The 14272-nt window shown below is 40.6% G+C and overlaps 1 protein-coding gene across 3 annotated transcripts in view; it reads right to left on the bottom strand.

Annotated features, from left to right (window-relative positions):
• Window positions 1-14272, bottom strand: part of LOC117504222 (tyrosine-protein phosphatase non-receptor type 12-like) — a 133505-nt gene that overhangs the window by 26711 nt on the left and 92522 nt on the right. For all 3 annotated transcript variants that reach the window (XM_034163619.1, XM_034163621.1, XM_034163620.1), the window contains exons 8-12: window positions 13660-13802; window positions 11296-11362; window positions 11040-11117; window positions 8517-8615; window positions 3211-3296 (exon numbers count right to left, since the gene is read on the bottom strand). In XM_034163619.1, coding sequence (XP_034019510.1) covers window positions 3211-3296; window positions 8517-8615; window positions 11040-11117; window positions 11296-11362; window positions 13660-13802 — 473 coding nt within the window. The remainder of the gene's footprint in view (window positions 1-3210; window positions 3297-8516; window positions 8616-11039; window positions 11118-11295; window positions 11363-13659; window positions 13803-14272) is intronic.

Genomic DNA, 14272 nt, shown 5'->3' with positions numbered 1-14272 from the left:
TATAATATAGTATAATAAATAGTGGAAAAAGCAACTAGTGCACTAATAAAACATAAGCTGACTAGTCGGATGTTAGGTAGTCGTAATCGACTATTACAACTAGTCATCCCATTCCTAGTTTATTAAAACATTTTAGTTCAGAGCTGGGTCTTGGGCAGGTTAATTAAATAAGATAAGTAAATTCCCATTTTTATGTTTTAAAATGATGTTATATTTGTCAGTGTGTTACTAGGGGAAAGCAGTTGTGGATCTGACTGAGTCACAAAGTTGGAACCCAGAGGATATGAGTTTAAACATTGGGTGTGGCAACGCACACATCACATGCAAACAAAAGCCGTGACTCAGCATCGCAGCCTGCTGCAAACGTGAGGACGCTCTACGGTACACGTCTCTTTCTCTCACACAAAAACACACACCTCCTCCACGGGTGTCACGGCCTACAGGATGTGAGCTATCTCAGTAAAAGTTGACCGTGCCATACTCCAGCTTGGTCTCGGAATTAATTTAACTAGGAAAATGAGAAATGTTGCAGTGAGAGAGAGATAAGAAAAAGAAAAAAGAAACAGCCACATGGATAGAATGAGAGGAAGCGTGTGACAAGTACAGAGCCAAAAAGAGAGAACGACATATTTCTGACTGGGCTGTGTTCCACTTTTGGAGGCACTTCCTATTTTGGCAGTATTTCCAAGCCCAAATTTGTATGTTTTACTTAGAACAGCAGCGAGACGTTTCAGTAAACAGACTACTTGTAGCTTCATCCCAAAATTAGGAAGCTCAGGAAAATATTTTCTTTCCCTTCAAACCAGCTGCTACAACAACAAATTTAAAAAAGCCAGAAAGACGGTAATTTTACTGCAGTGAAAGAACTCAGCTTAGGTGATAATGGCTAGAAGTGAACCTGAAAGCGTTGGCCCATTAAAAAAAAACAAAAAACGTCAGCAGCAGAAACAAATAGAACCACTGATAAACACACAAACATTAGGGGTGTAAACAATGACTTATGGCATGAAGCATTATGACACAAAAAGCTGGAAATATGCCCCAAACTGAGCGGTGATTAGCTGAGAGCTTCGACGTCATCATAGTAACCTAGTTACCCCAGAAGCACGATAGACGTGGAGAAGATTATTTTGGCCATTAAAAATAAAAAGCAAAAATTCACTATATCATATGCTGCTATTTAAAACAAAAGCAACTTGAATGCTGGAAATTATGGTTGAAGAAGAACAATAACCATCACAACCAGGCAATTAAGAAACAAGTTACTGTACACACAAGAGTTTTACAATGTATGTACCGGTGACCTTGACCTTTGACCAGACTTGGGGTGATTAAATTAAAATTGTAATGATTACAATTTTTAAAAAATTGCAATTCTACAATTACAGTTGGAAAGTCAGATTACAATTAAATTATGATTACTAACAAAATAATAAAGTAAATTTATTCTTAAATATGTTTATTGACAGAAATACATCAACTTCTTGTTCTCTTTCCCAAAAATAGCTTACATTCCTTGCATATATTGCATGTTGGTACTAATGGAAAGAAAATCTTCTGAACAAATTTGTTGTTGAACTATTGAAGATAATCTTGATAATTGTCACAATTACAATTTTTTTTCCTCCAAAGACTACAATTAAATTATGATTACAATGATCTGTTTTGGTAAACAAAATTTCAGATTACATGAAAAAATTAAGGGTAGCTCACCTAGCGATAGCTTATTTTCGTGATTTACATTTTTATATGGTGTAGATTTTTAATGATTCTTCAGTTTATGTGTTCTTTAATAAATGTCTACATATAGTATCTAAGTTTGGGGTTTCCGTTAGACAGCATATAGATGTATTTTGTCTTCCTATAGTAAGCCAGCTGGGTGAACTTTAGATAGATACCTAAAACATATTACATCATAGCTTCTGTTTCTATAATAAAATAACCGTATTTATAGTTTAGCCTACTAGCTATTATTTAATTTTCCTACTAGTCTACAGACTAGGTATACGTATACTACTATCTTCTCCTGTATTAATATTTAGGTTTTATAAGCTAACTTCTATAAAATTATGTAGTAACTTTATTTCTTGTATATGTTGTTTATTACCCTTATTGTGCAAATGTCACTTATATACATGCTGTCCATTTTCTTGAGCCGCTTAAGTGGGTAGGGAGAGTTCCCATTGGATAAAAAAGCTTTTCAACCTACCATCCCTGGTTCTCAAGACCAGGCACCTAAGTGGCTCTATCTATTCTATTCTACTCTTCTTTTTTAGATATACCTTAGTACACACTAGTATAATTCTACCTTAGAATTGGAATGTATTATAGAAGACATACCTTATCTAATTTTCATGAAAAAAATGTAATGATTACAATAGAATACGATTACAGATTGTGATTACCCCATGACTGCATTTGACCTTTGAACTCCAAAATCAACGTGCTCTTTGGGTCATGATGTATAATGCATATACCAGGTTTGGTGACAATCGGGACAGTATAACTGAAGTATCATTAATTAATGTGTGACTCTCCGCGCATCGTGACCTCTAACCCACTGGCTGCGCCGTGGAGAAAAGACGAGGAGAAGAAATGAGCGCTGCAACTCATGAAGCGGTAGACAGAGAAGAGATAAAGAAACAAAAGCAAAGACAGAGAGGAAGGACAGCAGAGAAATGCACAGTGGAAAACGAGTTCGAGATCAACGACGTTAACAGCTCCGTTTCTACTCGCCTAAGGCTGCGGCACATTTAGCACAAGGTGCTGCTGCAAATTACTGCAAAGTCTTGTGAAATGATCCCTAAAAAAAAGGTGCATTAACAGCCAAACACCAGCAAAGAAGAAACCAGTAACAGAGGTGATGTTTCTAAAAGCACGGGCCACACCTCCAGAATACACTGATGTTTAATGTGCAACAATTTTTCACTGTAATGGATATTTAGAATGACTAAAGTGTTGACCGTATTTTCTGGACTATACCTTGTGCCGAAGCATAAGTCACATTTATTTTGGAACACCGAAGACATACTGAGCTGTAATTTTTGTGTACAATTACACCCCAATTTTCTGACACACAAGTCGCAGGCCCTCCCAAACTAGTAAAAACATCACGACTTATGAAAACACGGCACACTTTTGAGAGCTATTTCAGACAAATTCATGTGATCGCGTCCTCCCTCACACACAAACCCATTAAAAGTGCCATACCTGCGGATGCGAGGAGGTTTCGGAGGCGGCGTGTCCCATCTGTCCTCATCTGACTGCTGGCCTGCTTTGTCCAGACTGCTTTCATCCTGAGCACACAAGCAAACAAAAACGGCACACGTGACACACGCGTAAAAGTAGCACGTTCCAATGCCACCACGCCTCTGCAGGAAGTCCTCAAAAATCTAATCCAGCACAAACCTGCAAAATATCTGCGACCACTTCGAATTTGATCATCAACCCTTTATTAATTGCATTTATTACACTCAAGGATGATGTTGGTCATTTCCATATTTTTGTGCGTTTATTACCACTTTAATCCAAAAGCACCTGCGAGCTGATGTGATTTTGTTCTGTGTGCACACAGCTTACAGCATTTGTGAGCCTGCCTCAATGAATTCTGCACAAACACACATTTTGACTTGATAACTGCAGTTTTCCTCCAGCGTAAATAAACACTGATGTGTCTCCACAGTGGACATTATTAGTATTTGGCTCTGCCTCCTTTGGCTCCTCTTTACCAACACTTCATCTACGTCGGTTACGTCTGGGGGTGCGGTAGAACAAAAAGTGCTTTTCTAAATGGTGAAAATTGGTTCTGACAGAAACCACTCGCCTCCCTGCAGATGTTTTCGCTTCCTCTCTGCATTCGTTTTACCGGTGACTCAGTAAATTGGGTTTCTCTTCACTCTGATAACTGGAGGATGAGTATTGCATTGTAGTTTATTTGTGTCCCTAAAGACTGCTGACAAAACCCTCTCTAAGATCCAAATGTCTGGACAACAAACAGCAAATTTGCTGGTGGATTAAAAATAAAAAGCACTTCCTGACACAACTGTGGATGTACACTGAGAACAGGGACTTGAACAGAAGACCTTCTTGCTGGGAAGCAAGTGCAGGGACTGCTATTTAATCTCTCCCAAATGTTCACCTCTGCAAGGTTAACTTTAGGTTTAAGGGAAGATTAAGTGTAGATTTAGCTTGAGGGGTTAATTTGTGTTTTGTTTTGCTGCTCCACTTCACCATGAAGCTGGACAACTTCTGACGCAACAGGAAAAAGTTACTCTATGCACACTTTCTCCAATAACAGACACTGAAACTCCTTTAGAGTTGCCATGGGTGTCTTGGTGGCTTCCCTCACTTGGACAGTTTTTTGAGAACTGCTTTATATAAATGAACTTCAAAACACATTTAGTCACTTGAAAGTTTCATGCATTCATTCCCTGACTTATGTAAAGAAAATGAGCTATAAAGGTGATCATTTGTATTAAATATAATACAGTAAAACTCACCTAAACAGTCATTGTATAAACTGGATATTAACACTCACCGGAAAAAAGCAGAAGTCCCAGTGCTTTTGTGTGGTTTGCCATGTAGTAAACACCGTATATTCGCTCATATCGAACAAAACATTCTGTCCGATCACATTTCCATTAAAAACCACTCGCATGTACTGGACAAAACATTCTGGACGTGCCCAGTAACAGAGGTATGAAATGAAGTTGAGCACTGACACTCACCAATTCAACTATATATATATATATATATATATATATATATATAAGCATACCAAACAGCAAATGTCAGCTGTGCTCTGTTTGTCCCTGATCAAAGTTGCACGCACGCACAGCTGTTTGTCTTTACCGCATGCAGGTGCTTCTAATTTTAGACACAAGCAGGGTGGAAATCAAACAAAACATATTTCACTCATGGTGTCAGCAACATGACATTGAACTTAATCATGGTAATGGTAACATAACTTAATTGACTAAACCAAGTGAACAACAAAATCACAATAAATCAATAACACGAACAACACTGTTAAACTAACATGAACCACAATAATAACGTTTAAACCCCCAAAACTCAAACTCCACTTTGCAGCACAACATCCACTGTTTATTAGTTAGCTAAAATTGCCAATTTCTCCAAAAATATTAGTCCCATCAACTTTCCATTTTCGCAGCATTCATCCTCAACCCAAAATACACAAGCATACCAAACGGTAAATGTCAGCTCTCCCTGGTTTTTGCGTGATCAAAGCCAAACACACACACAGAGTCCACTTGGCTATTATAATATACGTAGATGTCCAGTTACCTATCGACTTTGAAAGTGGATTTATGCAATATTGTTGTTAAACCCCTTGAATTAAAGCTGAAAGTCAACAAAACAAGCATATTGTGATTGCTTCATTTTAACTCCATTATGATGGTGTACACAGGCAGCATGTGTCACCGCCCAACTACCTGTAGCCCAGACTGCAGATCTGCCTTGAGTTATGAGTTAGGATATTAGATTTACGGACTGTTTTTTATAGTGGAAATTTTACTGCCTCCCATTGTGCTGATGCATCATTTATTGAAAGCAACAGCAAAGCAAAGCAAATGCAGGCAGCACATACACAAGTGTAAGGTTCCTAGTTCAAGACCAACTAACTGTGTTCCTTTCTTAAGATGCACTGGAGTTGTGTCTGGTGTAAAACATGCAAAATCTACATTTACGTCATCCTGTAAAGTCCGCTTGATGTGGCAAACAATTGCAGCTGTGTGTTAGCAGAGAAACACATGTAGGATGTGTAGGTTCATTGTTCGTCCTGCTTTTTAACAGCACCTACGTGGGAGTACGAGTCAGTAACAATACAAGACTGGACATGACTCAGTGCTTAGATAGACTGAGTCAGTTAACTGTCAGTGTGCACACTGATAATGGTGTGTAAACCAAGTGTGTGTGTGTTCTGGACTGGGGGTGATAACCGACCAAAGGTTACAGACATTAGCACAAAACAAATGTAGCAAGTGCAAAGTTTATAAAGACATGCAAAGTTTATTTATATTTATTTCCATTTTGAGGATACTAAGAGATAATAGTAGTTTTTTGTAATGTCTTGTCTTTCGGTGTTTCCTCGTGCAGAGATGTAAACATGTTTATGTCTAACCGTTGCTATAGTCGCTACTTCCCAATGGACATGTGCCTATTCTCAGACTCTGAGAGCATTGTGGGAAAAAGGCTGACGTCATCAGCGCTTCCTAACTAAGCAGGAAGTCAGCTCATGGGTTTCTGCCAATGCTCTCCCTCACAGTCTCACCATTTCCTCCGTCTTTGAGCCCGTCTCCCATCTGCTTTTCTGTCTGTCCACTTGACACACATCATACATCTACATGTCTCGCAAACTAACCAACAAGATAGACAGACTGTGGATATACTGGACAAACCCTCCGTGACGTCACCTGCTGATTTTATGAAGAGTCCTGGAAGAGCAGTTTTGAAGCTCAAAAAGTGCAGTTCTGAGTGTTGCCGTCTTGGCCGTGCTTACGCCGGCTACGCCCTGGCCAACCCGTAAATGAGTAAAGAGGTGGAGTGTGGACAAGACCCTGCATGACCTGGGCTGATGAATGAAGCTCGAACAAGGTCCCATCTCAGAGTTACTGAACTAACAGCTACAAAGGCTAACAAAGGTTCTGGTGTTTTCTTAAAGCATAGTTCTGTGGACTCTGCGGTGGATTTCATGACAGTTGGCCTTGGTGCAAGTATTAAAAATGAAGAGCGGCTTAGTTCCACAGTAATCGTGGATTAATCGTACCTGGGATCAGCAAGCTACAGATAGCTGGTAAAATTGCTAACACCGCCGACATACACAATTAAATAACACGAAAATAGAAATACTGGTGCACAGACATCTTGAATGACCTGTTCAGATTATTAACCACACAACAACTTGCAGCCAGTCAAAGAACTACAACTTTTTCATCTTCCAGGTGGCTTCATTGTTCACAACATAAGGGTGAGGCTTGGAAGAACCAGTGGCGTAGAAGAACCCATTAAAGTTCTGTGGTTATGCGGATACACACTTCCTTTAACAATGCATGAAAGGGTATGTTTGCTTATGACTGATCAAGTTGTGGTCAAGGAAGCCATCCGACTGAAGGAGTCCTTCAGTCGGATGGCTGTTATCCCAGAGGACTCCGGAGGCAGTTGCAAGGTATCGACAAGCCCGAAGGGCGGCAACCTCTGCTGTGAGGGAAGCAAAGTAGCGGGTGTGTGAGGAGTTCGGAGTAACCATGGAGAAGTCGGGGGATTTCTTCAGTTTGGTGTGCTCAGGTTATCATCTCTGCTTTTTGCAGATGATGTGGTCCTGTTGGCTTCATTGGCCTGTGACCTCCAACACTCACTGGATCAATTCACAGTGAAGTGTGAAGCAGCTGGGATGAGGATCAGCACCTGAGGCCATGGTTCTCAGCAGGAAACCGATGGATCACCTACTCCGGGTAGGGAATGCGGTCTTGCCCCAAGTGAAGGAGTTCAAGTACCTCGGGGTCTTGTTCACGAGTGAGGCGACAATGGAGTGTGAGATTGGCCAGACAATCGACGCAGCAGGGACGGTATTGCAAAAAAACCCAAAAGGCAAAGATCTCGATCTACTGGTCAATCTTCATTCCTACTCTCACCTATGGTTATGACCAAAAAAACTAGATCGCGAGTACAAGTGGCCGAAATGCGTTTCTTCAGGAGGGTGGCTGGTGTCTCTCTTAGAGATAAGGTGAGAAGCTCGGAGTAGAGTCACTGCTCCGTTGCACTGGCAGGAGCCAGTTGCGTATGTGTGTGTTCATTCATTCCACAAATCCAATCTGTTCTGTTTCAGGATGTTGATTCATACCTAGCCAATTGCTAAAACATGGTTCAAGTGCATTTCTCATTCGGTCACGTTCAACACCTCAGTGTTGCACAGAGTTAAAACTTGACAAGTTTACTTCTATCGTTTGTCCAAGTCAGACTCTGCAGTTATAGTCGAGCTATCCTTCGGGGGACTGCATTATTGGGATTGTTGCGCTTGTAAAGGCACAGGAAGAGAGAACACTGAGAATTAAGGACACTGTGTGTTCATGCGCACGTGTGTGTGTGTGTGTGTGTGGTCTGAGACGGGTGTGACAGAGGAACAAAGTCACTGAGATACGAATGACAGAGTGAAATCTTTTTAGCTCCTTCAAACCTCAAAATGTGTCGAACGCCATACTGCCCTCTGAGACTCCTCAGCAAAACTCTCACAGGCACATTGTGCAACTTTTTGTATCTTTGTTTGAGTTTTCTGAAAGCCTGTCTTCTATTCCTCCTACCCGCTACCTCCCCTGTGACTAATTATTTGGTTTTTTTCCCCTCTCTGTGTGCTACATCCTGTCTCTCTTCAACACCAGACAACACACTGTGTGTGTGTGTGTGTGTGTGTGTGTGTGTGTGTGTGTGTGTGTGTGTGTGTGTGTGTGTGTGTGTGTGTGTGTGTGTGTGTGTGTGTGTGTGTGTGTGTGTCGCACCATGCCGTCGTGTATCTGTGTGCTGGTGGGGCTCTCCAGTAGTTGTAGTTGCCTCTCAAAAAGCTGAGCGATGGCTTTATGAACCAGCTCGTACTGCTCCTAGATAGAAGAGAGAGAAAAAAGAAAGTCAGAGGAAGAAAGACTTTAAGCAGAGGAGTTAAAAGACAAACAAAAACGTAAACTGAAGCCTTACAGCGCCAATGTCATCAGGACAAAAGCACCGATTTAATTTAATTATGTCTTCCAGTCATGCAAAGTAACGCACAATTACACACTGAATGGATGCTCAATGATCTAACAATTATTATTAATCACTCAGATCACTGTTAAAAACAAGATCCATTTGCTCAGAAACCAAGAAAACATCTTTTATTCATTTATTAAATTTTTTCAGACAACAGCCAAAACCAGTTTATCTCAAATGTAGCCCGTACAAACCAGCTAACCAGCTCGCTTAAAAAACAGCTAAAACTTAGCTTAATTAGACCAGTTTATATTTGACTTAGAACAGTTAAAACAAAGTCTAACCTTCTCAAATCCCCCAAAATTTGAGGCCTTATTTATTTATGAGCTCCCATCACATATTTACTCACTGTGGCTTTAGTTTTCGCTGCACCTCTAAGGAAACAGCATTTTAATGGATTTGGACAGAGTAAGTAGTTTATTTTTGACAGTAATTTAAATGGAAGATGCAGAATAAAGTGGTTTGGATGGTATATCCCTATTTTGAGCATAAATTTGCGTTGTTTATTTTTGTAGCAGAAGCATTTAGTGCACATGGTTAGTTTAAATACATTTGGAAATTTGAAAATCTGACAATCTCTATTATCAGAATTTCTGGCTAAAATAAATGGAGCAATTTTGATTTTATTATTATTATTATTATTATTATTATTATTATTATTATTATTGTGTGTGTTTCAAAACCACAGATGAGTTGTGATTCAAAATAAATGATTAATTGAGAATATATATTAATTAAATGTACTATACAGTTGGGTTGTTTAAAGGAATGGAAAAGTTAATGTAATTTATGATTGGGTTGGTAGATTATGATATTGAGAGCCCATATGAAAAGTTGTAGGCATGTGTGATCATTTATGTTAAAGTCATTACCGTTTTTGTGTGGCTGGTCTAAAGCCACCAGCAGGCGGCCATGCCGTCGGCTATAAAAGCGATGTGTGACGTCACATGGGCACAGAGGGTCAAAACTCTGCCAGTGTCGCTCTTCAGTATAGAAGAGGCAAAGCACATAAGCGGCAATCAACATCCGCAAACAACACGGTGTCAGATAGCGAATCAGAAGGTTGTGAGTAGGAGTTCCTCGCACATTCTGGTGGCTTACAGCCAAATCAGTTTGAACCAAGGCCAGAGGAAGATGATTTTCGTGATGAATCAGAAGAAAAAGCAAGCTCGTCAGATCCTGAAGCTGAGGAGGAACAACGGATTAGCAACACGCATTGGTGTCAATGCAAACGCTGTGATCATACATGGCTGAAGCAGGTGAATGAGTGTCTACGCTGCCACAAATGTGTGAAAACTCGTGCACTTGCCTCTCTGACAGAATTAGGTAAGTGTGGAAATGCAGATCTGTTTGTAGGTGGTGTACCGTGATGTGTAGCTTTCTGTGCTCATCCTACGTCACAGCAGTTCTGCAAGCGATCTGGGGATTTTTTTTCTAATTGGTTACAATTGTGTCAATGGCAGCATTTATGAAATCGTCGATGATGGATGAATTCTGCTTAAATGCCAACTTTCGGAGGCAGATATTTCAGTTGTAAGAGCATCTTATTTTCATTGATATGCATCAATGGTTAGTTTACAGCACAGTCTATCTTCCCAGCTGTATTTTATCAGTGAATTTTCTCTGCTTTTAAGGAACAGCAAAAAAAAAAATAAAAAAATCGGTCACTCCTATTTTACCCCAAATAAACATATCACACTTTGAAACTTCCTCAAGACTGGTGAATGAATGGTGACGTATATTCCCGGGAAAAGTAGGTCAAGCCCACCAACCTACAATATGCTTCTTCTCCACCCCAACATCACTGACATTCCAGTTACGAACCTCCTGTAGTTTAGTCAGACGGTGTTGCATTTACATCATTACTAAGCAAGATGACCTGGTAGTAAGTAAACATGGCCAATCTTCAGTAGGCTTGTGGTCCATCCCATGATGTATCACTACCATCAAAATGATGTACATCACTTAGCCCAAGTAGTCACATCCAGCGGACAGCGTATTTATGTCATCACACGTACAGACACACACACGAAGACGGATGAAAAGATGATAATAAGGGTCAAATATGAAAAATTAACACCTTTGAGAAGCTTGAACAAGTAAAAATGTCACATTTTTTTTCCACTGAATGAATAGCTTTTTTGCGCTAGTGTCATTTTGCTTTGGGGCCGCCACAGCGGATCAGGTATGGATTCTGAATTAGCACAAGTTTTATGCCGGATGTCCTTCCTGACAGAACTCCAAATGTACAAAGACAAATTAAAACTGCAACAACAAACCTTTGTCTGAACAGCAGAATGTCGCTGCGTCCTCATTTCTTGAATCAACCGGAACACATTAAAATCTTCTGGTATTTTCTTTAAATGGAGAAAGAAAAAAAAAAACAGAGAGATGAACACAAACAGAATTAACTGTAGCTGCACTTTGCTGTGTAATTGTAGCTCTTGTACTCAGGGTGATTACAGCAGTCAGTGTGCTGTGTGGAATGTGTGTATATTTCCACAGCTAAGCAGAGGAGTGTGCACGCTGACGTACCCCAGCTTTCAGTAGGTTCCACGTGTAGTCAATAGCACAGATAGCACCCGTCCTCCCACAGCCTGCACTGTACAACCACAGAGAATCAGTTCAACACACGCTCATCCTTACTGCAGTAACAAATCCACTATTATAAAAAAAAAAAAAACACACACACACACACACACTCGCTGTTCCCGAGGAGGTGCACGGCCTCAAAAGACGACAGAAAAACCATCAATCATGTGTCTGTACAAACGCTCTGTCCAGACAACATGGAGACAGGAGCTTTACACTAAATGAGATTACGTGACATCATGTCTAACGCCCGCTCACGCCAAACCATAAAATTTTTATCTCACGCTGTCAGAGAGCCTTGTGCTCGTCTAACAAGCTCCGGTCCTCCAAACATACAAATATCAACCCTCCTGCATCTGCACAGATGGCTTTAAGTCCTGCTGGGTAACACAGGAACCAGGAAATGGCCTCAGGCTGCTCATTACACTCCATTACACACAAACCGCTTGAGTGTGTGCGCACGCACGTGCGCTCACTCACACACACACACGTGTGCAGCAGAGGGACCAAAATTACAAAATTAGACATCTGCAGTCTGCCAGTTTTTGCTTTTACAGTGCTGCCATCGACTACTTGGGGTACCGATACGTAGGCCAGGGTTTGATTCCCAGTCATGCTACCTGTCGGTGTCCTTGGAAAAGACACTTCGTCTGCAATGCCTCAGTCTGCCCAATGGATGGGGAGGAACCCAGTCCGGGTAAAGTTGTAGACACTCATCTGCTTCACACTGTAGTATTCGGGGATAAGCACCAGCACCAATGGGTCTCAAGGGTCTGGATCGCATTTACTACTTCTTCTTATAGGATAACTACTTCATCATTTGAAGGGTTCACGGAAATGGCATTCATCTTTGAGGCCACTTTCTTGAACTTAATACAGCCTAGAAGCCAATCTGCATATGCCACTTTATTTTTCCTATATTGCATCTGTTCCAACTAGCAGATGTTAATTTGACAATGGGACATGTTTGACAGGTGCATCAGTAAAGTCTCAGTCATGCAGAGGTAAGACTGTCGGTGATTTGGGAGAATTGACAACAGTCTCCTTCGCAGTCTCCGCAAGAGTATAGTTGCCGATGTTTTGGCAACAAAGTAAAGGTGCAGTCACATAAGACTGTTTTGTGATGATGACAAAGGCACTGTGGCACGACAAATGCATGATAGTGGCGCAATTGTTACATGACTGTGGCAGGACTGTCATGCACATGTTGTAAATCTGTTTATCCCCTCCAAAATCATTGTGACATTTGGTGACAAACATCTCTGTGGCACCACTGTGGTACGCTTCTTTAAAACCAGGCGCCGCATTCTAACATCTCAAGAGTCACCAAGCGTATTTTGAACTTATTCAGGATACGCTCTACGACTTCTTTTCAGCCCGCGATTCATCACCGGCACCAACTTTTTCTGTGACAGTTGTGACAATGTTGTGTCTACCGGTGTGACTGAGCCCTAAGTTTTTCCAATAAACTTGGGCATAGATGGGTGTGATTCTTGTAAATGTTTAGTCGTAACCTGTTATTACTGCAACGTTAACATCTTGTGTTGAGTAATTTGGCTGCAGTCAACTGAAAATTGCCAATGCTAGAGCCAGGACTTGCAAATGTGGGAAATACTAAACAGCAGCACAGTAGCTATTTATCCTGGATGGCCCAAAAGTCCAGTTCTTTACAAATCAAATAAATTTGCAGTTTTTCCATCTGAAAAACCTATCTTGTGTTTTTCAAGGGCGTTTAACTGTATTTGTCGGAGCTGAGTCTACAATACAACAGCAACGTTTGTCTGTTGTGTTGAAATTCTACTGACCACCTGTTGCACATTCTTACTGTCTCCACTCAGAAAACCACTGGCAGCCTCATGAATGATTCAATTCAGTTCAGGAACACACACAAAACTCAGTTTTGATGCAGAATCATCCTCCTGAATACAGTCTGCATGACACACAACATGGCTATTTGATTCCTTGTCCTTGAAATACACAAAAATACACGTACTTTCTGGATCCATCAATTTAGATAGAATGTATTTTTGCTTTCTTTGTTTTTGCCTTTATTTCTCTAAATGCCAATGGGGAAATTAAATTAAGTACAGGTCAATACAGTCAAAGAGTAAATACAAGAAGTAGGAAGTATGGGCTGCCATATTTTATATGACAGCGGAACACAATGTAAGTGACAGAAGCTAACAAACTGTTATCAAACAGGTACCAAATGCATTTAATGTGATACTACCAATATTTCAGCTTGTTGCTTACCTGTGGGTGTATGTATACGGGTGTCTCAGCACAATAGGAGCTGTACAAACCTACCTGCAGTGAACACATATAGGGATGTCATCATTCTCTTGGTATTCTCTCATTAGGCCGATCATATCAAGTATAGAATCAAAGGAGGAGGGGACGTCATGATCAGGCCAGTTCATATAATGGAACTGAGTTATCCTCCTGGATTCCTGCAGAGAGACACAGGAGAATCTTTGTTTTTTCACAAGAAGGAACACTCATATCCTAAACAGCTCCAAAGTGTTTGAGTTAAACAGTTATGGCCACCAGTTGGAAAGGTAACTTTATATATAAAAGCAATTCTAAAGGAGTCTGACATTTCAAAGATGAAGTGGTGTAGAGGAGCATTTTCTTTCACCAAAACATCAAATCTAGGCTTGCATCTCAGCTGTATCTTCTGGCAAATTGTGGCTAAACTTTCCGGTCTTTGTTTTAAGAAAAAACTCCTTTATACCACTTCATCATGACGCTGTATAATTGGGGATACAAAATGCAAAACATGCACTCTGCATAATTTCTCCAATCACAGCCAGAGAAGCATATAACTTATTCTGGGTTGTCTGGGTGTCTTGGTGGCTTTCCTCATTCTCATCCTTACTGCACAGTCACTCAGTTTTTGAGAACGGTCTACTCCACACAG

The sequence above is a fragment of the Thalassophryne amazonica genome, chromosome 22 (assembly GCF_902500255.1).
Source record: "Thalassophryne amazonica chromosome 22, fThaAma1.1, whole genome shotgun sequence".
NCBI lineage: Eukaryota > Metazoa > Chordata > Actinopteri > Batrachoidiformes > Batrachoididae > Thalassophryne > Thalassophryne amazonica.
This window is presented reverse-complemented; position numbering and strand designations above follow the sequence as displayed.